This window comes from Ailuropoda melanoleuca, chromosome 11 (genome assembly GCF_002007445.2).
Source record: "Ailuropoda melanoleuca isolate Jingjing chromosome 11, ASM200744v2, whole genome shotgun sequence".
Classification (NCBI taxonomy): domain Eukaryota; kingdom Metazoa; phylum Chordata; class Mammalia; order Carnivora; family Ursidae; genus Ailuropoda; species Ailuropoda melanoleuca.
The window spans coordinates 56,256,681-56,279,243 of record NC_048228.1 but is presented as its reverse complement, the minus strand read 5'-3'; the positions used below and the strand labels follow the sequence as shown (position 1 = coordinate 56,279,243).

At 36.4% G+C, this 22,563-nt stretch overlaps 1 protein-coding gene across 1 annotated transcript; it reads right to left on the bottom strand.

The window, feature by feature from the left end:
• Positions 1 to 22,563, bottom strand: LOC100469041 (sulfotransferase 1E1). Its single transcript, XM_019810143.2, has 8 exons — positions 22,454 to 22,563; positions 12,749 to 12,911; positions 10,133 to 10,258; positions 8,934 to 9,031; positions 5,279 to 5,405; positions 3,329 to 3,423; positions 2,000 to 2,180; positions 1 to 113 (listed from the first exon to the last, which is right to left on the bottom strand). The coding sequence occupies exons 2-8, from the start codon at positions 12,894 to 12,896 to the stop codon at positions 1 to 3; spliced, it is 888 nt and encodes a 295-aa protein (XP_019665702.1). The 5' UTR covers positions 12,897 to 12,911; positions 22,454 to 22,563.

The window sequence follows — 22,563 nt, the reverse complement described above, 5'->3', positions numbered from 1 at the left end:
TTAGATCTCAGTTCTTAACTTCAGTGTGGACCCCTTCATTTCCTGCTCATAATGTTTATCAAATTTTTCATTCAGGGCTACTGTAAAGTGATTCTTCCAGTCTCCTGCAATTCCTGTAACAAAAGAGAAAGCAGTAAATGTTATGTTTTCCAGACAGAATCACGAAATTTTCTAATATTCATTACTTTCATTAACACCTACTCAAATCTTATTCCTATAATCTTCACTTATAAAAATAAAATATATACCAGTGTGTGTGAGTGCGTCTGTGTGTATTTGACCTTGCAAAGCAAGGTTTGTCCTGACTGTTAACAAATAAACAAAACCCAGCAAATTTATTTCTCTGACTTTCCTCTTATGCTACTTTACTTAATTTTTCTTCTCCAGTTGCCCCTGAAATGTTGGAGCTCCTAAGATGAGATCCATGTTTTGCCATACTTCCAAGATATTAAATATCATCTTCATACTAGCACTCAAACATAGGATTATGTCTCCATAGCCAACTGCCTACATGATATTACCACCTGCATTCCATACGAGTATCTCAAATTCAACTAGTTCAATATTAAATCCATTTTCTTTCCCACAAAATTGCGGGGTTTTTTCTGTACTTTTCTATAACCTGATTAATGGCAGCACCAGGTATCCAAAGCATTAATTTAGAAGTTGCCCCTCAACCACAATATCTAATTTTATACTCATTCAGACTTTCTTCCTATCCATTTCTTCCATTCCATTTTTTGCTGTCACTGACAGGTAAGCTTCTCAGCATCTCCCACCTTGTGTTATTTCAAGACTAGCAGGTCCTTTTCTTTTGCATTCCATCACATCCAACCTTCCTCTGACAGGAGTATTTTAAGTTAGTAGTTCACTTGCCCCCTTAGTTCAAGGAGCTCTAAACTTTACCAGTGAAATAGCCCCAAAAGACAGAAAATATGTATCTTGAGAATTAGATAGGCTCTAAGCGTTTGGCACTAAGCAGCCCTTTAGAAGCATGGCAACTATTTTAAGTCCATTCTGTTAACTTAAAAATACATATGGACCTTATGAAAAAAGAAGACTGAGATCATCTGAGAACTAAACAATTAAAATATAATCTGTATGTTAACTCTTTTTGGGGGGCTTTCTGTGGGTGTCAGTGACAGGTTTGTTATTCTTATTATCTTAAAAACTCCTGACTCTGTCACTGAAAATTCAGCTCAAAGAGCAAGATTTTCTCTATTCTGTTTCTGCTTCACATATCAGTAGACTGATCTCCCAATACTCTACACAGTCAACATGACTTTCACATGATCACAACCCCTCAGACCATTCCTCCTCCCAACAGAATGTCAGCTCATTGTATGTTGATATTTTGCCAAATACTGCTGTTTTTGGCAGTAAGTGCTTTGAAACTTGATATTTTTAAAACAGCTTTAATGAGGTTAACTGATATACAAAGAACTGTACATATTTGCACAATTTGATGACTTTGGATATTTGCCACTCTGCCTTGAAAAATGTTTGCCACTTGGTCAAGGAAAAGCTAATTGTTATAGGCTTGTTTCCTCATCTCAAAGTGAGATAATAATAGAAATTTTCTTTTGAGTATCTGATTTGAATTTCAAGAGAATTCAAATTTTCAAATTATATACATTTATATTACATACCAAGGCACACAGACTTTATAAATGACAGCTAGTAGCATGTGGTATTATTGCTGATAGTGAGCTGGGGTGGCCGCTGGCCATTCTTACTATGCTGCATATACTAAGTAATCAGCAAGTAGTAGCAATTTAGTAGTAGTAGTAATAGTAGTAGTAGTAGTAGTAGTAACACTACCATTTTAATGCCTCTACAGAACTGGTAACTCAGGAAAAAGATTGCTCAAATGTGAAACAGCTCTGAAGAAAACAAACTGGGTCTGCAGGCAAGAGCAGACTTCAGTAAGTGTTAGCCTATAACTATTTCAACTTGTGACTTCCTATAGCAATCGAGGCAAATTGCATGACTATCTCACCCTTTCTCATGAAGGGAGAAACTTTTTGGTTCATGATTTCATCTGGTAGTGTTGTATAATTGGTAGATGCGTTGTTCTTCATCTCCTGGAATGAAGTATGTTGTACAATCTTGTCCACAAGCTCCTCCGATGGCTGCCTTCCCAGAAATTGTATCACTTTTATCACCTCTTTTCTGATATCCTAGGAAGAAAAAATATTTTGAAGACTCAATTACTAAAGTTACATTCATTACTATTTGGATTTTAAAAAGAGAGAGAGAAAAAAATCTTTCCCCTTTTGTCCCCACTGGTATTGGAATTAGGCTTCTAATGAGGAAAAACATTTCTTGGAGAAGTGGAATTTTTTTTTAACTTCTCGAGGCATAATTTCCCTTATCCATAAAATGGATATAAAAGTTGCTTCAAAGAGTGTTAGAACACTAAATGAGATGATGTTTATAAAATATTTGTTGTCGTCCTTGATGCTTAGCACATGCTCAATAACTGTTATCTATGAATATGAATATATACTCTCAAAGAGTAGAGTCCCTTGTGAAAGAAGAAGTTTGGGGCTGAAAATATGTAGATAGTTTTCATTTTTTCTTCTAATTTATTGGTGTACATACCAAGAAACAAAGTAACCAAAAATATTAAGAAAAGGTATAAAAACTCAAATACTCAACGTGAAACATCTGATGTATATGAACGATAGCTACAAACATCCCCATCCCTATATCACTTCTATAGCGTGCCCTATTATCCAGCTAAATCGCTCAATGCAAGTATTTGCAATAACAACTATAATGCTTGTATTGGTACATCGTTCCCTTTACAAGGAATGTTCTTCTCAAATTTTCCAATCTACAAATTACAACTTGCCTGTCCAACTTCAGCTTAAGTATTACCTTCTTTGGCATGATTTCCTTGACTACTCCAATTTGAGTGAGATGACTTTATTTTTGCTCTTGTAAATTCCCATGGAAGTCTTTATTCTCATAATTTATTTACTTGTTTGTCTGCTGTTTTGTTTTATTTTAGGAACTCAAGTTCTTTCAAATTTTATCTTTGGTAATTTTTGGAGACTTGGGTTTCAATATATTCATTCACAAAAGAGTTTTATTTACTAGCTTCAAATCCGTGCTAAAATATCTGGATTATTGTAACTTTTAGGGGTGGTTCCATTATCTATTTAAAGACAGATTTTTGTATCTAGAGTGTTGTTAAATGCTAGTATTTTAGAAATTACTAAATTACACATTTGTTTTCTTTTTCTTAAGTGTTTATTTTAATAACATAAAGTGTTATATTAGTCTCAGGTGTACAATAGCCCATATGTTTTCACTTTCTCACCTCCTTCATGTCTTCATAGAAAAGAAATAGCGCATGTGGATTATCTCTCTTTTCCCACCAAGATTTTGCATGTTTATACCAGGAACCATATGGCACTAAAATTGAGATAAAAACAACATAAGGGCATAGCCATCTTTACACGGCTTGAAAATGAGTATTCAGACAACAGTAGCAACAAATAAATATAAAAAAAGATTATAGAATGAAAACTAGAGATTAGCCTACAGCTTTTTTAAAAATTTTATTTATTTATTTGAGAGAGAGAGGGAGAGTAAACATGAGAGAGAGCGTGAGCACCAGCAGGAGGAAAGGTTGAGGGAGAGGGAGAAGCAGACTCCCCACTGAGCAGGGAGGCAGATGTAGGACTCTATCCAAGGACTCTAAGATATGACCTGAGCTGAAGGCACACACTTAACCAACTGAGCCACTCAGCTGCCCCGCTGTCACACATCTTAAGCAAATTTCTCTGCAGCAAGAGAGGCAAAGTATGTTGAGTAATCATGTACAGAAACATATTCTACACTTTCGTATTATGACATGGTTTATGACACAGAAAAGGTGAAGGAAATCCTTCTCCCATTAACTTGATTCAGAGCTTATAAGAGCATTTCTGAAGTGTGTGTGTGTGTGTGTGTGTGTGTAAAATCAAGCTGTCAGTGAAGAGAGTGGAGTGAGTAGAACTATTAATGATCCTATAATCTGAATTCAGTCTAGGTCTCAAATTGACCATTTACAAACTAACTTTGGCAACTAAAGCCAGGAACTATATAATTTTTTATTATACTACTTGCAGTTTATATAGTAGAGGTGTTTTGTTAGGGACCCTTAGTGTTATCCTCATTTCAAAAATGTTATAAGATTTTGAAGATGATATGATACGCTGAAATGCTTTCTCTCTCTGTCTCTCTCTTCCCTTATCTCATGCATATCCCAGTGTTTCACTCAATAAAAAGCTGACGGAATAATATAATGTTGTCTGAGTCAAAGTATTCTGCTTTGCATTGTCATCACCTACTACTGTTCTTTGACTCTATTGACAATCGTTCCTAACAGCAAAAGTTATACCATGATATTTATAGTGCCTTATTCATCCATTTTGCAGAGATGCAACATTATCTTTCTCTGCCTTACAGTGGGGGTTTTGACGGTCTTGAGGTATTTGTTTAATTCCTGATGCTTTAGCATAACTTTTTCCAAAATGCAACAAACATAAAGTACATATATTCTACTTTCTTTAAGCCAATATTATCTTCTATGGATATAAAGGTGTTGTTATTATCATTTTTCTTGCAATTCTTACTAGAAGATAAGAATGGCCTTCTTCAGATAATAGTGGACTCTCCTGAACCCTTTCTTCCTCAACTTTAAATAGTTGCTGTAGTCAACAGTTAAAAAAAAAGTTAAAAATTTTCTGCTCAAGTAACTCTTGTATGGATCTAAGAAATCGAGTTGAAACATTCAGACTGTACCCTGGTGGAAAGAATAAGAACTTTATAGATATTCAGACTTCCTTGTGAATTCTGACCCCAGAAAGCACTTGAAATTTTCCTTGGAAACAGATGGGCATTCTCTCTTCTCTATTTCCTTGACCCCTTATTCAGTAGTGTTGTAATGCTGTGAAATACTTTTCTAATAAAAAGAAATGAGAGAAAAGTGGACACTGAATCTCTATTGTAGAGAGGAAAACCTGTTACCTCGAACCTCCAAATACACTTTTATGGTTTTATGTTTAGGCACTGAACTGGAGTGCCCAAATTCTGCAGTTTGCCATCCACATCTGGAAACCCTGTGCTTGCTCTGGAGTTCAAAAGCTTCTAGAATTTCTGTGTTTTAGTTAAGGATCAGAGAAGATAACAGACCAGAACAGACAACAAAAATTTGTGCTCAGAAATGTCATTTGTCTTATATCATTTACCTTGAAAGAATTGGGAGTAAAGAAGGGGCCCCTACCTTCTCCATCCATGAATTTTTCCACGAACTCTTGAAAAGATCCAGGATCTGGATGACCAGCTACCATTTGAAAGAAATAATAATAAGAAACAACCACATCTTTGGCATTCCGGCAAAGATAGATCATCTAAAAGGGTGAAATTGTATATGAAATTACTAATTTTTTTCAAACATAGTCTCATCAAGATATAAAAAGAAAACATCCTTTCACCTACAAGCATAATACATATTTATTGTAGAAAGGGTATAAAATATATGACATTATAAAGAAGAAAAAGTCTTCAGTAACCTGAAGTGAGAGCATCTTTTGTACAGTTGTGGAGGGCTAGTTCTCACTTTTCATTTTTCATGCCATTTTCACATGTAATAACTCATTTTAAAGTCACAAATTTCATGCAATCTTAGAGGAGAAAAACGTGTTTATTGAGGGTCTACTCAAATGCACATTTATCTCAGTAAAAATATAATTTTCACCAACATTGTTGAGTTTCCGTATTACACATAGAACTGCCAGTCTGGCACTAAAAAGTTCTATCATCTTGTGCAAAGCACTAATTTTGGTTCTAAATGTTCTAGCCAATAAACAAGTAAGTTGGCATCTTTATGGTCTCTTCTAAGTCTGATGCTCAGTGCTGCAGGAAAAGATCTGCAGAAGTAAACTCCAATATCCCTGCGGTCTCCACTCCCTCCCTCAAGCACCTGAGCAAAGCTATTAGGGAAGGCTACTTATGACTCTTCACTATTTACTGGGATTGATTTGACTCACTAGCTTGTCTTAACTCTTCAAGTTTCTACACTTTCAAACAATTTTAAGGAAATCTTCTATTTTATTTTAAGAAATATGGCTCTTCTCTATCTCTGTCTCTCTTAAATAAATAAATAAATAAAATCTTAAAAAAAAGAAGAAAGAAATATGGCTCTCATTTTTAAGGTCCTGCTAGAAAAACCTGAAATTACTACCCCACAAAAAGTGAACTTTCTTTTCTTATCAAAGCTATCATTAGCCACATTGAACTTTTCTAATCTAATTTAATACTTTTCCTACTTCTTTTGCATATTAGCTGAATGGAACTCTTTACCAATATATCCATGAATTTACTTCAGAATTTTCACCCCTTGCATTTCTTCAGGGTGGTCCCTCTGTCTTGAATATTGTCTACATCTCAAAATGCTATCCATATTTAAAGCTTGGCTCCAGGTCTCCATGAAACTTTTTATTTTCCCAGATGGGGATAGGGTGTGAACAAAAGCAATCCTTCTTCCCCTAAACTCCCATTAGTTTATCTTATCTCCATTTTAGCGGATACTATTTTACCACACATGCTCTTCCCATCTTTGAGGAAAATCTAGGTCTTTCCTAAAGATAGGATTTTGCCTGCAGCTCTCTGAAGTCAAAGTTGCTGGTTTACCCACAATTCACTTGGAATAATAATCCAATTTAAAAATCCTACACTTGAAAAACCCTTGTTCCTGTAATTCTCAGTTCATACCTCTCCCAGCTAAAGCCTTTCCTAACTTGTGGTCCTTCCCTTGCTTTAATTGAAAATGTGAACATCTGCCTCACAGTATTATTCTCCATTCCTAATCTTGTCTTCATTCAGCGTATTTTTAGTATCTGTATGCATGAACCATTTGATTTTACTGGTTCTTGTAGTCATTGTTACTTTTATTTTACTTCACCTAACCACTTTTGTGACCAAATCATGAATCTTGTCAGCACCCTAAAGGTCTCACTTCTGAAGCCCTATTCTGGAGCATCATGTTTTCTTCCAAGACAGTCTTACTCTTCCCTTCCTCCTAATCAGTTATTCCCAATATACTTGTCCTGCAACAATTACAAGACCTCAAATTTATTGGCCTCAATTGTTTCTCTTATTTATTAGTTTGATCCCTCCCCCCTCACACACTTTCTAAAAATCACTTATAGCTTCTGGCTCACCACTCCAAATTCACTTTTACTAATAGTTTCAATCCATCTACCTTCCTGTGTCCCAGTGAATTAGCCCAGAAATACTCAGGACATGAATCCATCTAACTGTTTGATGAATCTCTGAGAAGATAAGCAGTTTTGCGAAGACTAAGCAGTTTAGAGAAGACTAAGACTATTGTAAATGTTTCTGTTTTCATTTGAGAAATGAAAGTGCTACAACCCATTCTCCAAAGGAAAAAAGTGACTTGGTCAAATCTCTTGAAAAAATGGTGATTACACATCTCTTGCAAAATACATAAATGCCATTAACTAGTAAGAGAAAATTTATGTATGGAATGATGTCGGCAGGATGTGTGTGTTCTATCTTTAGAATTGCTTTTGATAAAAGTTAAAAAAACAAAAACACATTAGAATCTTCAGAGATTTGGACCATGGATCTCCAAAAAAATGTTAAATACACCACGTAACATTAAGTACAAAATAAAAGTGTTTCATGATAGCGATAAACCCCCTATTTTGTTATTAAGACTACATATAGTACATTAATATCTCATATGTATAGCATATATGGGTCAGAGCATATCCTAAAAAAAGCTAAAAAGGTCTTGAGAAACAGCATGAATGATCCAAGACTTAATGTTTTAGGGTTACATGTATCATTCTTTGTCAAAAGCAAAATTGATCATGTCAATCATCAACTTAAAATGTCTGCAACTCATTACCATTAAATAGAGTTCAAACTTTTTAACTTAGCTTCAATGTCTGTTGTCATCAAGTCCTAGCTTATCTCCCTTCATTTATCCAGCCAATGTGTACACTCAACCTTGCAGCTGAACAACCTGTTTCAGTTCCCCACTGGGATTGCCTCTGGGATTATATAGACTAACTCCTATACATCTTTTAAATATCAGCTGACATGTTACTTGCTCTTAGGTACCTCGCCTGCCCTCATTGTCTGGGCTAGAATTCTTCTCTTACTTAACCTATGACACCTTCTGCATTGTCTGCTTATTTCCCCTTTCCCCCACTGGATCACACGATCATAAAGAAAGGATTGCCTGGGTCTTCTTAATAGTTGTATTGCTGGCACATAATAAGCACTCGTAAATAATATCATATGACACTATCTGGTTTATCTTTGTCTAGTTCACTTGCATGCTTCATAATGCGAAGCACAATGGTTTGCAAAAAGGAATACATTCAATACCATCAGTAATAACAACAAATATAGGGGCACCTGGGTCGCTCAGTCAGTTAAGCGGCTGCCTTCAGCTCAGGTTATCATCTCAGAGTCCTAGGATCGAGCCCCACAATGGGCTCCCTCCTCGGAGGAGAGTCTGCTTCTCCCTCTGCCCCTCCCGCTGCTCGTGTACACTCGTTCTCTCAAATTAATAAATAAAATCTTAAAAAAAAACAAATACAAAAGTAGCTACCGTTTATTGAATATTTACAATATACTAGATACCGTGTTAGGTATTTAACAAGCATTATTTCACTGAATCCTTATAACACTCCACAAGGAAGATGGTATCATTACCCTTCTCTTACAGATGAGGAAGCTGTGGCTTAGAGTTTACTTGTTTTTTCCAAATCACCTCTAGAGTTGGAGTTGAAAGCTAGACTCTGACTATACTGACCTTAATCCACATTTATTAAATGTCTGTAGATTCCATAAAAGTACAAATTAACAAATGTGAAGTTTTAAGAATACTTGACTCTGGTTACCTTACAGTTCTTTTCCCAAAATGAGGCTGGAAAAAGTTCAGCTGGCAAGTGAGTCTTCACTATTCTAGGAGATGCCATCTGTTTTAATTGTTTTACCCCTGATTTTTAAAAAATTAAATATTTATATGGATTTTATAGACATTTAAAAATAAAAGTAACTTTAAGATTCATAGTAATAACAATATATGCCATGACAAACTTAGATAGAGGGAATTATAAAGAAAAAAAGATAAAATAAAATTTCACCATTGGGGAAAATCATTATTAACATTTTGGTAACATATTAACACAATCATTATTAACACTCCATATAATACAGCTGACCCTTGAACATGTGTTTGAACTGCACAGGTCCACTTATATATAGATTTTTTACACTACATTACTATAAATATAATTTCTCTTATTATTTTCTTAATGACGTTTGCTTTCTTCTGGTTTACTTTATTGTAAGAGTACAGTATGTAATACATATATAACATACAAAATATGTGTTAATCAACTGTTTATGTTATTGGTAAGGCTTACAGTCTAATAGTAGACTCTTAGTAGTTAAATTTTGGGGAAGTAAAAACTTCTACACAGGTTTTTATTGTGTGAGGTGGGATCATCTCTAACCCCACCACTGTTCAAGGGTCAACTATGGATCCATATGACCAGACTAAGAACCATCTAAATAAACACATGCAGATGGAATTTTTAATACTTTCTAATTGATTTTTCTTCAATATATTATACTGAAATAGAAGACTTTCTAAAATTTTTAATGATTTCATAAAGTTATTATGCCACTTTAAACTATTCTTCTGTTGATTAGCACATTGTTTCTAATTTTCCACAATATTAAAAGAATCTGTAATGAATATCCTTTTGGATATATCCTCAATAAATTTATGGATATTTTTTAGTTTTTAATGTATTATCATATTCAGCCCATATAGGAATAAATGCTTAAATATTACTGGGCTCTACTGAAGGAATATAAGGGCTATTCTTATTCACTCTATTTCAGACCAATGTTATACCATAAACTCTGCCAAAATTTAAATTTAAATTTACATGCTTTCCATGGAGAAGACATAATAGTAATTGCCACTCTTGCTTACAGTCTATTTCCTTGCACAGTCTATATCGACGCTTTAGAATATAAGTACATAGCTTTTAAAATCTAAAGTTAAAAAAATCTACTTGAACATTACCATTCATTATCTCTTCTTTTCTGCATTCCAAATAGGGTACTCGATTAAAAATGACATCTTCTTTGCATTTTTCCACATCACCCTCCTTGCAGATCATGTATATAATTTCACTAACCCACGTTGTACCTGTAAAAATTAGACAAATCTCAGGGTTCCACTGACCATGCAGGGCTGACAATACAGGCAGTGTATTTATAGCTGGATAAGGTAGGAATGTCCTAATGCAATATTATTTGAAAGATGTCAGAATAGCCACAGAAATCAAGAAATATTTCTTTTCATATTTCATTTTATAAGACTCAAAAATAACCTCAATAAATAGAGATGAATGTTGTAGTAAGACACACCTATGGTAGGAGTCCAAACTTGTCCACGATAAACTGGGACACTGTGCAAGCTGGTAACAGTTTGGGATTTAAATTTTTACATCTAAAAAGTAAGGAGGCTTGAATTATTGAATTCTTAATACCCAGAAAGCATTGTATTTAATTAGTCATTATCAGGAAAAACAAAGAGGAATAAGATGTCGTTCCTGACATCTAGGACACATCAACAATAAATATATTTCAGCTGAATAAAGTCGTGCAAGTGAAAATAATACACAATTGAATGCTGAGCTCAATTCAAAGAAAGGAAAGATGAGTATTGGAGTAGGGAGGAAGCTCCCACATCCATGTATGTGTTATTTCTTCAGCCTGGAACACTCTTCTAGGAGCTAAATCTCTCATGTCTTTGCTTTGCTTACCCTAAGAAGCCTCTGAAGAGCTCCAAGAAAGGCGTTCCTGCTATATGTTCTCGTGATACCCCAGTGGACTTCCTTCGCCCAAAGCCCTTTCATACTGTACTGTTGTCTGCCACTTTACCTACTTATATTCCCCACAGGATTGTAAACGCTGAGAAGGTAGAGATTAGATGTGTTTTATTCACTATTATATTTCCAGTGGCTAATATCACACTTGGCACATAGTAGGAACTCAATAAAAATTTGCTGAATGAATAAATGAGAAAACAGAAATGGAAAAAAATGCAAAGAAGTGGTGAAGAGGCAGATCAATGAGAAGAGATGGTCCCTACTTCTGGGCGGGTAAGGTGAATAGGGAGGTGTCATTCATTCATTCATTCATTCTTTTCAACACATATATATTGAGTATATGCTAGTCATTATGCTAAATGCCAAGAATACACAATTAAACAAGGTATAGTCACTACGTTAGTGTTCCATGTGTTATGGGGACTTATTTTCCAAAGACACATAGTTTGAGCATGGATTTGGACTATCTTTTCTGTCTAATAGATACCTGCAAATACTGTACCAAAATAAAAATGTTAATTTTGAAAAAAAAAGTAAGGAAAATTGAATAATAGGTGATTCATTCAAGCATACTTCAACTACAAACTTTACTGATAGCTTCTGATGCCTCAAGCTGAGCCTCAGTAGAGAGAATACAGGAAAGAATCGATCTGATCCTTGCCTTCTGGTGCTCAAAGGCACTTTTAAGAGTTGGAAACAGTGCACAATAATTACAATACCTCTTTTTTTCCTAAGATGCTATAATACAGGTAGGAATTTAAAGGACTGCAAAGGAAGAACATCTAACTCAGTGTGCTGCTGCCTCTGTGATGTTTCAACAAGAAATGCCTTCAAGACGACATGAGAATTAAACTTAGACCATAACACATTATTGCCATTAGTTCTCCAATTTTGTAAGGTGGAAAAGGATTCTACCAGGCAGAACTGTCTTGTCTTTTCTTTCTTTTTTTTTTTTTCCGATCAAAGATCAGATACTTAAGAATAGTATAGTGGTGAGGAAAAGAATTGGAAATAGATTATAAAGCCTAAATTGAAGAAGAAATGGGTGGGGAGGAGGCTGCAGAGGCAAGCAGATAGCATAAAATGCCTTGGAGTTCATACTAGAGTTCGAGTTTTTGAAAAGTTCTGGAAAGGCAATGACATGCACTAAGCAAGAGAGCAAGATTATGAGGATTGTGTTCTGGAAGAATTCCTCCAGTGGCCAAGAAAGATAACAATGGAGTGAGACGTATTTAGTGTTTAAGATATGAAAGTGTTGAATGTAACAACCAGACGGAGAAGTCTAGGTCAGATCTTCCTGATTTCTAAAGGTCTATGATCGTGAGACTCCAAAACTTTGATTAACTGTCGAGCTCATCTCAGGAAAAAAGACGTTGCTAAAAAAGGGGTTTGGGGGCAGACTTAAGGAGGGAGAGCTAGTTAACTGAAAAATAATTTTTTAAAAGTTTGCAAAAATTGCTTCTACTTTGTTTTTACAGCAATGACAATAATGACATGAGGTAAGCACAGTCGGTAGTTTGAAATTTTAGTTATGGTTCTATATTCCTCCATTTATACTACATAATTTTCTAAAGGCACCAACAATACCCTTCTGTCAATGTGTGCCCAAGTTCCAGGTACAGACTGTGCTCTTAGAATAAAGCTATAATATCCCCTTCTTCTATGTCTTTACCAAAACTACTGTGTCTCTCTTTAATATGAAGAATGAGTGTGGAAGAGGTAAAGAGCTTAATACTTACCATTCAAGGTGGGTTTGTCATTTCTAGGTGAAAAGAGAAGAGCGTCGACGTAATAAGGAAACTTACCAGATCTGGGATAGGTGACAATGACAATGTCATCTGGTCTTGCCTGGAATGTCTCCACATCATCCCAATATTTCATAAAGTCTTTATACATTAGAATTCCATGGACTTTGCCAAAGAATGTACCATAGCCGGATTTAGAAGAATCCATCCTAAGGCTGGTGCACTGAAAGGAAAAGGTATGTTTTTCACTTTATATGTACTTTAAAGTGTTTTAAAATTAATAATAGTTCTGTACATTGAGGGTCTCTTGGGTTTCTAGCATTTCTTAGCTATTGAGCATATAGAGGAGGGCATGTTAAAGAAGTATTTAACATAGTTTTGGTGCTTTAGAATCTCTAATCCTATTCAGAAGGTAAGTCTAACAATATAAAAGAATAAGAGTGTACAAGACACTATAAAGTGTTTTTTTTTAAGATTTTATTTATTTATTTGACAGAGAGAGAGACAGCGAGATAGGGAACACAAGCAGGGGGACTAGGAGAAGGAGAAGCAGGCTACCCTCCAAGCAGGGAGCCCGATGCGGTGCTGGATCCCAGGACACGGAGATCATGACCTGAGCCAAAGGTAGACGCTTAACGACTGAGCCACCCAGGCGCCCCATTAAAACTATGTAAAAAGTAGGGGCGCCTGGGTGGCTCAGTCTGTTAAGCGTCCGACTCTTGGATTCAGTTCAGGTCATAATTTCAGGATCCTTGGAACAAGCCCCAATTGGGCTCTGCGCTGAGCGCAGACTAGTCTTGGGATTCTCTCTAGCTCTACACACCCCACCCCGTCTCTCTCTCTGTTTCTCTTTCTAAAATAAATAAATAAATCCTAGAAGAAAAAAAAAAAACTGTGTAAAAAATAATGTGAAACATTTGTATTATATTTATTTTTGTAAGGATTTTAAAATCTGAGCCACCCAGGCACCCCTGAATAATCTCTAAGATTTTTAATAATTGTATTGTACCTTCCTCCATGCACCTAGGGACATTTGGGGGGCTCAGTCCCTTAAGCATCTGCCTTCCACTGAGGTCACTCCTGGGGTCCTGGGATCAAGCCTGAATCAGGCTCCCTGCTCAGTGGGGAGCCTGCTTCTCCCTCTCCCTCTCCCCCCACCCACTCATGCTGTCTCTTGTTCTCTTTCTCAAATAAATAAATAAAATCTATTTTAAAAAACCCATATTTCATTGTCCATCAGTACTTGACAGATAATACAAAATTCTACATTAATGCTACTATGCATGTGAGTTTGAATTATTTCAGAAGATCAATTTCAGTGAATGGTGCCTAGAACTATTTCTAGAAATAGAGGTAGAGTACTTTTGTGTGCAGAAAGAAAGAAGTAAAAGACTTCTAAAAAATTGTATTATATTTATACATAATATTTATACCTAGCAAATTCCATGATGAATAAAAACAACAGAGCCTTCCATTTCTTTGTCAAAATTGATGGGGTATATAGAAAGACTAAGAGATTCAAAACTACAACAATATTTTGGCAAATAATCACTTAGATTAATTATGTACACATTAACTAACAATAGAAGATTGATGGCCACATTTGATAGCTACTGCCAGATCTCAAAGTCATAGCTTCCTTAGTTCCTGAATATGTTTCATTTAATGAAAAAATTCAAATGTTTGGTAAGTGTATTTAAAAGATGAAATTAATGACACTGTAATCGATATATCTAGGAGATGGATTCTTGAGGGTGTAGTAGATTCCTCTGGGACCTCTTACCTACCTTGACCTTTCTCTATCATTTGATCAGTAAAGTAGTGGATATTCTCATTGACTGACTTGTCTGAAACATATAAGGTTAAACAAGATGGTTATCAGTGATAATTCATTTCCTGATCCCATGACAACCCACTTCACGTTCAGGGTCGGGCATAGAATTTTTAATTAAGCAAGCTTTCCTTCATTGACTTTCTACTTCTTCCACTGTCTTTCCTTCTCCATTCTGAGTTTGTGATATAGCATCTCAACAAATTTTGTCCTTCTTTGTTATTAGATATCCTTTCTAGATCTCCTTTAATTCATCCGTGTGAACCAGACTAATGCAAATCTGCCATGATGACTGCTCTGTGACCCAAAGCCTTCTTGAGCACATCACCTCTCCACATGCTTTCCTTTTGTTTAACCATACCCTTAAGTACACCCTTGAGGCAAAATGTCTTTGATCTGCTCTGGAGATATGACTATGACACACATTTATTCTTTCTTTTTTTTAATTTTTTTTTAATTTAAATTTTGGGTTGTTAACATACAGTGCAATACTGGTTTCTGGAGTAGAACTCAGTGATTCATTACTTACACACAACACCCAGTGCTCATCATAAGTGCCCTCTTAATACCCATCACCCTTCTAGCCCATCCCCCAGACACCTCCTTCCATTAACCCTCAGTTTGTTTTCTATTGTTTAATGAGTCCCTTATAGCTTATTTCCCTTTCTCCTTTTTTCCTTTTCCCCCTTCCCATATGTTCATCTGTTTTCTTTCTTAAAGTCCACATATGAGTGAGGTCATATGGAAGTTGTCTTTCTCTGACTGACTTATTTCACTTAACGTAATACATTCTAGCTCCATCCACATCGTTGCTAATGGCAAGATTTCATTCTTTTTGATGGCTGAGTAATAGTCCATGATATATGGACATTGGAGATTTTGGCTCTCTTATAGTTTGACCATTGTTGATAATGCTGCTATAAACATCAGGTGCATGTATCCTTCAAATCTGTATTTTTGTATTCTTTGGGTAAACACCTACTAGAGCAATTACTGGATCATAGGGTAGTTCTATTTTTAACTTTCTAAGGAACCTCCATACTGTTCACCAGGGTGGCTGCACCAGTTTGCATTCCCACCAATGGTGTAAGAGTGTTCCCCTTTCTCTGCATTCTTGTCAACAACTGTTGTTTCTTATGCTGTTAATTTTAGTCATCCTGACAGGTATGAGATGGTAGCTCATTGTGGTTACTTTATTTTTCTAAGATTTTATGTATTTGTCGGAGAGAGAAAGAGACATACAGAGCATAAGCAGGGGAAGCAGCAGGCAGAAGGAGAAGCAGACTCCCTGCTGAGCAGGGAGCCCTATTCAGGACTCAATCCCAGGACTCTGGGATCATGACCTAAGCCAAATGCAGACACTTAACTGATTGAGCCACCCCAGCATCCTTCATCGTGGTTTTGATTTGTATTTCCCTGAGTGATGTTAAGCATCTTTTCATGTGTCTGTTAGCCATCTGGATATCTTCTTTGGAAAAGTGTTTATTCATGTCTTCTGCCCCTTTCTTAACTGGATTATTTGTTTTCTGGGTGTTGAGTTTGATAAGTTCTTTGTAGATTCTGGATACTAACCCTTTATCAGATATGTCATTTGCAAATATCTTCTCCCATTCTGTAGGCTGCCTTTAGTTTTATGGATTATTTCCCTTGCTGTCCAGAAGATTTTATCTTGATGGAGGTCCCAATACTTAATTTCTGCTTTTGTTTTTGCCTATGTGATATGTCTAGTAAGAAGGTGCTAGGGCCAAGGTGAAAGAGGTTTCTGCCTGGGCACACACATTCTTAAACATTCTCCTCTTGGGTGGTCCCCTATCAGTACTCCCAGCCTCTAGGGCTACCAAAGCAAGTCTTAAAGAGGTGGGGTTGCAGAGATCTACTCATCTTCTATGACCAAAGACACACTTCAGTCCATAAGTCCTGTTAATAAAAACATTTCTTGCGAAGCTGGAGTTGGTCTTTTTCTTCAGTGTTATGGATCATTCAGCCTTTGGAGGATGTTTTCGTATACCTCCCTTTCACAAACGTCACCTTGCCCCAAAAGCCACCTGGTAAGTTATATGCTCATACATTTGTAACAGCTATGGCTTTTGTTGTCTTTTCCAGAGAGCCTGTAGTATAATAGGAGCTTCCTGGAGGTAGTAGTTCTTTTATTCACTTAATGTGCTTCCTTTAATACAGAGCATCCCAGTTCATGAGAGATGTATTATAAAAAGAAAATGAAATTGCAATTATTGTAACAGATTGATTATCCCAACATAAAAATTTTAGGAAGTTATACAATTTTAGGAAGATAAATCCTACAAATTAAACCAAATGGTTAGACCACTGACTTATTCTGAAGGCTTCTTCCAGTCATGTTTTTCCCCACGATATTTCTAGGCTGCACATTACAGATGGAGACTTTCAGATGTTGCCTCCTAACTCCCCATCACCAGCACCTGATACTAAGTCCCACGATTAAATCCCTGTCATTTCCCTTGTTTTTCTATCTTTGTGCACCCTGCCCTCGTTCAGAACCTCTCCCAACTGTTGATTGAATATGAGAGTAGCCTTTCAGCTGACCTTCCTGTAAAAAGTGCAAATCTCTTCTTTCTACAACCACCAGAAGAAAGGGAATGGACGTTCTTTACTAGGCACTTATTTTGTGCCAGATTTGAAAAGTTTTCTTTTAAAATCTTATTTATACATCATAAAATTATGTGAATGGGGCACCTGGGTGGCTTAGTCAGTTAAGCATCTGCCTTTGGCCCAGGTCATAATCGCAGGATCCTGGGATTGAGCCCCACATTGGGTTCCCTGCTCAGCGGAAAGCCTGCTTCTCCCCCTGCTGTGCGCTCTCTCTCTCTCTCTCTCTTTCTGTCAAATAAATAAATAAATAGAAATCTTAAAATAAATACATACATACATAAAGAAACTAAAATTATGTGAAAAAGCAGACATCATTATCAATTTGGTTAAGTTTGTCCTGTACCAGACCTTGAAGACAGAAACCATGTTTGTTTTACTGAAGGAAAGGCAAATATGCACATATTTACACAAACACCTATGTGTGCATACATAAATATCCTTATTTTTGACACATGATTGGTGAAAACAAATTAAACATTATAGAGAAAATAAAAATGCTCTCTTTATTCTACTCTCAAAAGATAATCACTCTTAATAGCCCTGTATTTATGCTTCCAAATATTTAATTTTTTTTTAAGATTTTATTTACTTATTCGACAGAGATAGAGACAGCCAGCCAGAGAGGGAACACAAGCAGGGGCAGTGGGAGAGAAAGAAGCAGGCTCATAGAGGAAGAGCCTGATGTGGGGCTTGATCCCATAACGCCGGGATCACGCCCCGAGCCGAAGGCAGACGCCTAGCCACTGTGCCACCCAGGCGCCCCTATGCTTCCAAATATTTAAATGTGTGTAAAGCCTCCACACATACATATCTAATTTAATTTGTATCATCTTTTACAAGGCTTTTGCACTGTGATTTTTTGCTATATAATGTGAACATAATTTGGTGTTAATGTATAAATTCTGCTTTTATTCTTAAAATGACATGTGGCAGTCCATAGTATGGGTGTAGCATAGATGACACAATTCTTTACTGATGGAAATTCCTGTTTTTCCCAATTTTTTTAATATAAGTTGCACTGTAATGAATGTCTTTGAGTATGTCTTTTCACACTATCTTTGCAGTGACAATGGAATTGCAAAAATAAAAATTATGCACATATAAAATATTGTTAAATATTTTTTAATTGCCAAAATTATACCAACTTGCACACTGTATGAAATTGCCAGTATTCTCACATCCTCACTTGTATTGGAAATCATTTGTTGTAATCTTTCATTATTGAAAATATGTATTTAAAATTGTATTTTAGGGGTGCCTGGGTGGCACAGCGGTTAAGCGTCTGCCTTTGGCTCAGGGCGTGATCCCGGTGTCATGGGATCGAGCCCCACATCAGGCTCCTCTGCTATGAGCCTGCTTCTTCCTCTTCCACTCCCCTTGCTTGTGTCCCCTCTCTCGCTGGCTGTCTGTATCTCTGTCAAATAAATAAATAAAATCTTAAAAAAATAAAAAAAAACATAAAATTGTATTTTAGGGATATTTTATAATTTTTCATGTTTTTATCTTTTATAAGTTAATTGGTTATTTTAATTATTTTGATCCATTTTGTCCATCAGGAGTGTTGCTTTTTCCTAACTGACTCATAGCTAGCAATTTATTGTTGATTTTATATTGAAGATACATGTGGTTTTTCTGTCTTATATACCAGTAACCTTTAAATTGTCTTTATTTTTTTAAGATTTTATTTATTTATTTATTTAACAGTTAGCACAAGCAGGGGGAGTAGAAGAGGGAGAAGCAGGCTCCCAAATGAGCAGGGAGCCCCTCATAGAGGGCTTGGTCCCAGGACCCTGGGATCATGACCTGAGCGAAAGGCAGACGCTTAACCGACTGAGCCACCCAGGCACCCCCCAAACTATCTTAATAAATTCTTTTAGTAGCATTGCATAGAAGTCGATTGTTCACATAATCAAATGTGTCAAATTTTTCCTTATGGTTGGCATGGTTGCCTAAATATTTAAATGTGCTCATACAATGAGAAACATATATATGTGTTAAAAGTTTTAAATTAATCCTATTAATTTAAAGAATTAATGTGTACATAACAGAGAATAGAATATAGTTATTAAGAGTGTGGGTCCTAAAGTAGGCCACCTTGTTCGTATCCTAGCTCTGCTATTTTAAATTATATGATCTTGGCAAATTACTTCAGGTCAGCTGTGCTCCATTTTCTCATCTACAAATTAAGGGTGATAAAAATGACAATACTTACCTGAAACACTGAATGGGTATTATAAATTCCCATTATAAATGCTTAATAAGTATGAGCTTATATTATTATGCCAAATCCTATATTATGGTAATAGATTATGTAATTATGCCAACTACTATATTATGGTAAAATAGAGGAGTGTGGAGAGCAAGATGGAGTCTCTCATGTCACGCAGGGCCCTGTGTCAAGCAATGACACGAGCAGGTAAGGTACTGCAGCTAGGAGATATCCCAGGACCAACATCAGCTGACGCCCCAGAACTGATAACTAGCAGAACCAGAGGAGGTCTGCCAGGACCCAAGACCAATTAAATCCCTTTAAAAAGGGGAGGATTTTGGTAGCAATCTGTCAGACTCTTCAGACACGACCTCTCTATATCTGACCACTTTAAAAAGGCAGTTGTCACCCAAGGCTCTGGCCCGCTTGCTCTCTGAATAGAAGGGACATCCTTCACTGTTTGAACATAATAAGCAGTGAGGGCCAAGAGCTGACCAGACTGGACCAAGGCCTTGTCTCAACTGTGCCCCCACAAACTGACTGCAGGTTGGTTCATTAACTTCCTACCCCCTTCTGTTGTCTTTTTTTTTTTTTAAGAGAGAGAGAGAGAGAGAGAGAACAAGTGGGGGAGGGGAGGACAGAGGGAGAGGGGGAGAGAGAATCCCAAGCAGGCTCCGTGCTCAGTGAGGAGCCCGACGCAGGACTCAATCTCCAAACCCTGAGGTCGTGTCCTGAGCAGAAATCAAGAGTCAGATGCTCAACCAACTGAGCCACCCAGGTGCCCCACCATTCTGTTATCTTGTTTGTTATATGGTTTGTCTTCTGTTCTGTTCTATGTGCTGTGTAAAAAGCCAAGTTAATCTCATGGTGAAATCTCATTGAGTGTGAAATCCTGAAACAGTTTTATAATTGTGATTAACTTTGCTTTATGATTGAATAAAGCTGGCATTATGTGTCACCTCATAGCATGCTCATGATAATGCACTTTGCACCCTCTCAGTTAGAAACAGTACACATAACAGGGTAATGTCTCCTTTAAAGCAGGAAAATATGTGTTGTTAAAATTCCCAAGAATATATTTCATAAATATAAAATTATCTGGGGAAACTGATAATCAGCAATCTGTGTTCCCACTGGAGAGTATAAAATCCGTAAACATTCAATACGATTTTACACAAATCTGAAAATTTCCAGTATCATTTTTACACAACATGACTTCTATTTGCTTCTCTAAAGTTCTTTTGGACAACCCAATATATTTGTTTCATTTTGGCCTCAGATTACACACCAGAAGAGAGACACAATGAAAGAGAGTTATTCATTTGTTTGTTTTTGCCTAAAGAATGTCTTAACATGTGTTTTGGAAACAGAACAACACTAGTCCTGCACGTTCTCACTAAATGAAAAAAATCCCAGTTCCTAATGGCAGACTCAACTCTTTGAAGACATCCCTCTCAAATATGTTAGCTGTAATCTCATCAAAATTATGAGATTTTGATTACAAATCAGTCTCCTTAATAAATCACCTTGTTGAGCACCTGGGTGGCTCAGTCCATTAAGCATCTGCCTTCGGCTCAGGTCATGATCTCAGGGTCCTGGGATTGAGTCCTGCATTGGGCTCTCTGTTCAGTGGGGAGTCTGCTTCACCCTCCCCCTCTACCCTCCCCCTTGCTCATTCTCTCTCTTTCTTTCTCAAATAAATAAATAAAAATCTTAAAAAATAAAATAAGATTAAATTAAAGTAAATAAATCAGCTTGTTCCCTAAACCTTCCTTGCTTTCAGAAAATAGAAATCTTTCACTAGATGAAATGTGTGTAACAGGTGTTACTTGCCCAGCTTATTGATTTGTTTATTCATGTGAACAACTTTCTTGGTGTTCTGCCAAGTTTGCAAATATTGGCTTACAGTCCATTGGGAGTAGCTGCTTCATCATTCGGCGCTTGGCTGACTTCTAGCTGCCCCACTCACGGTCAGTTTTGGTGTCAGAGTTAAACTGAGTGGCATATAATTAAATCTCTTTTCTTATTAACTTCTCTTGTTAATTATCTCCTATCACAACGTGCGGACTCACCCTTTAGCTGCTCTTTCTTTTTCAAAAGATGTATTTCAGTTAGAAATTGTCAATTTTATTTTCTGAGTATAAAGGTTACTGTTATCTAGAAACACCAACCAAGAAAAATTGTTAAAACTGTGCTTTATAAATTCAATTGAATTCAGAAAGATTTTTTCTTTTTCCTCTTTATTTCTTCTTGCCTTCCTGTTTTCTTTCTCCCATTCTCTATCCCCCCCTTCTCCATCCCCTAATCTGCCTCTCTTCCAGCAAATACTCTCTGTGTGAGCACCTACCTCATTTCCGGATACAGTGCTAAGTGTCAGAGACACACGCTGAACACGGATGCATAGAGCTCACTTTGTCCTCACCATCTCCTACTTACTCAGATTTGGGGGAAATGGTTGAAAGCAGGGAACATCCAGCCTTGGCACTATGTCACAAGGCAGAAGCTCAAAAATAATTGCTAACTGTAATTGCTAGATCAAAACTCTCTGTGCTTTCTCATTTCTATTAAGGACTCCTAGATAAATTGCTACTATTTTGCAAATAATCTACCTGCCGATGATTGGCCAAGGACTTGGATTTCTGCTGTATTTATTTAATGTCTCTCATCTAAAAGTAACAGTAATGTATAAAAGGCCCAGGGTGATATTGGACTGCTTCTGTCATATTTCAAAGAACCGATCACACTAGAAGTCAGGCTCCCCTTTAACTCTTTCTACCCTGCTGGCTCTGTTTCCTCCTTAGTGAAATGGAGAACATGTCCAGCATTCAGAACTTACCGGGTCACTACGATTCCATAGTTTTATGTTAGAATTCTTTAAACAACAAAGCACTATGTAATGCAAGATTTATTTTTAATGACAAACAAGTGATTTAAAAAGGCTTCAAAATGCTTTACATTATTAAGTAACTAAGTATTAATAACGACTTTCTTCTCTCTGAATTTCCTTTTTTAACAGCTTTGCAATATATAATTTGCATCTAAGTTTCCTATATCAAAGTCTAAATATTAACATCAGTAATGATCGTAAAAATACAACCTGCCCAGATGATCCTGGGGAAAAAAACTGTGTGATCCAGTTCAGTTTTCTTCAATCTCCACTCAGGTTTTAGGCTGCCAAAAAAGATGAGCACCACTTAAGCATTTGAA

Bases quoted from the DNA above. Each gene is read 5' to 3' on its own strand.
- LOC100469041 (XM_019810143.2), bottom strand. From the start codon at position 12,896: ATGGATTCTTCTAAATCCGGCTATGGTACATTCTTTGGCAAAGTCCAT. The intron at 3,424-5,278 runs GTAGGGGCCCCT...TCTCAATTTTAG, and splicing joins AAAATTCATGGATGGAGAAG to TGCCATATGGTTCCTGGTAT. The intron at 114-1,999 runs GTGAGATAGTCA...CTTTTGTTACAG, and splicing joins TTCTCCCTTCATGAGAAAGG to GAATTGCAGGAGACTGGAAG.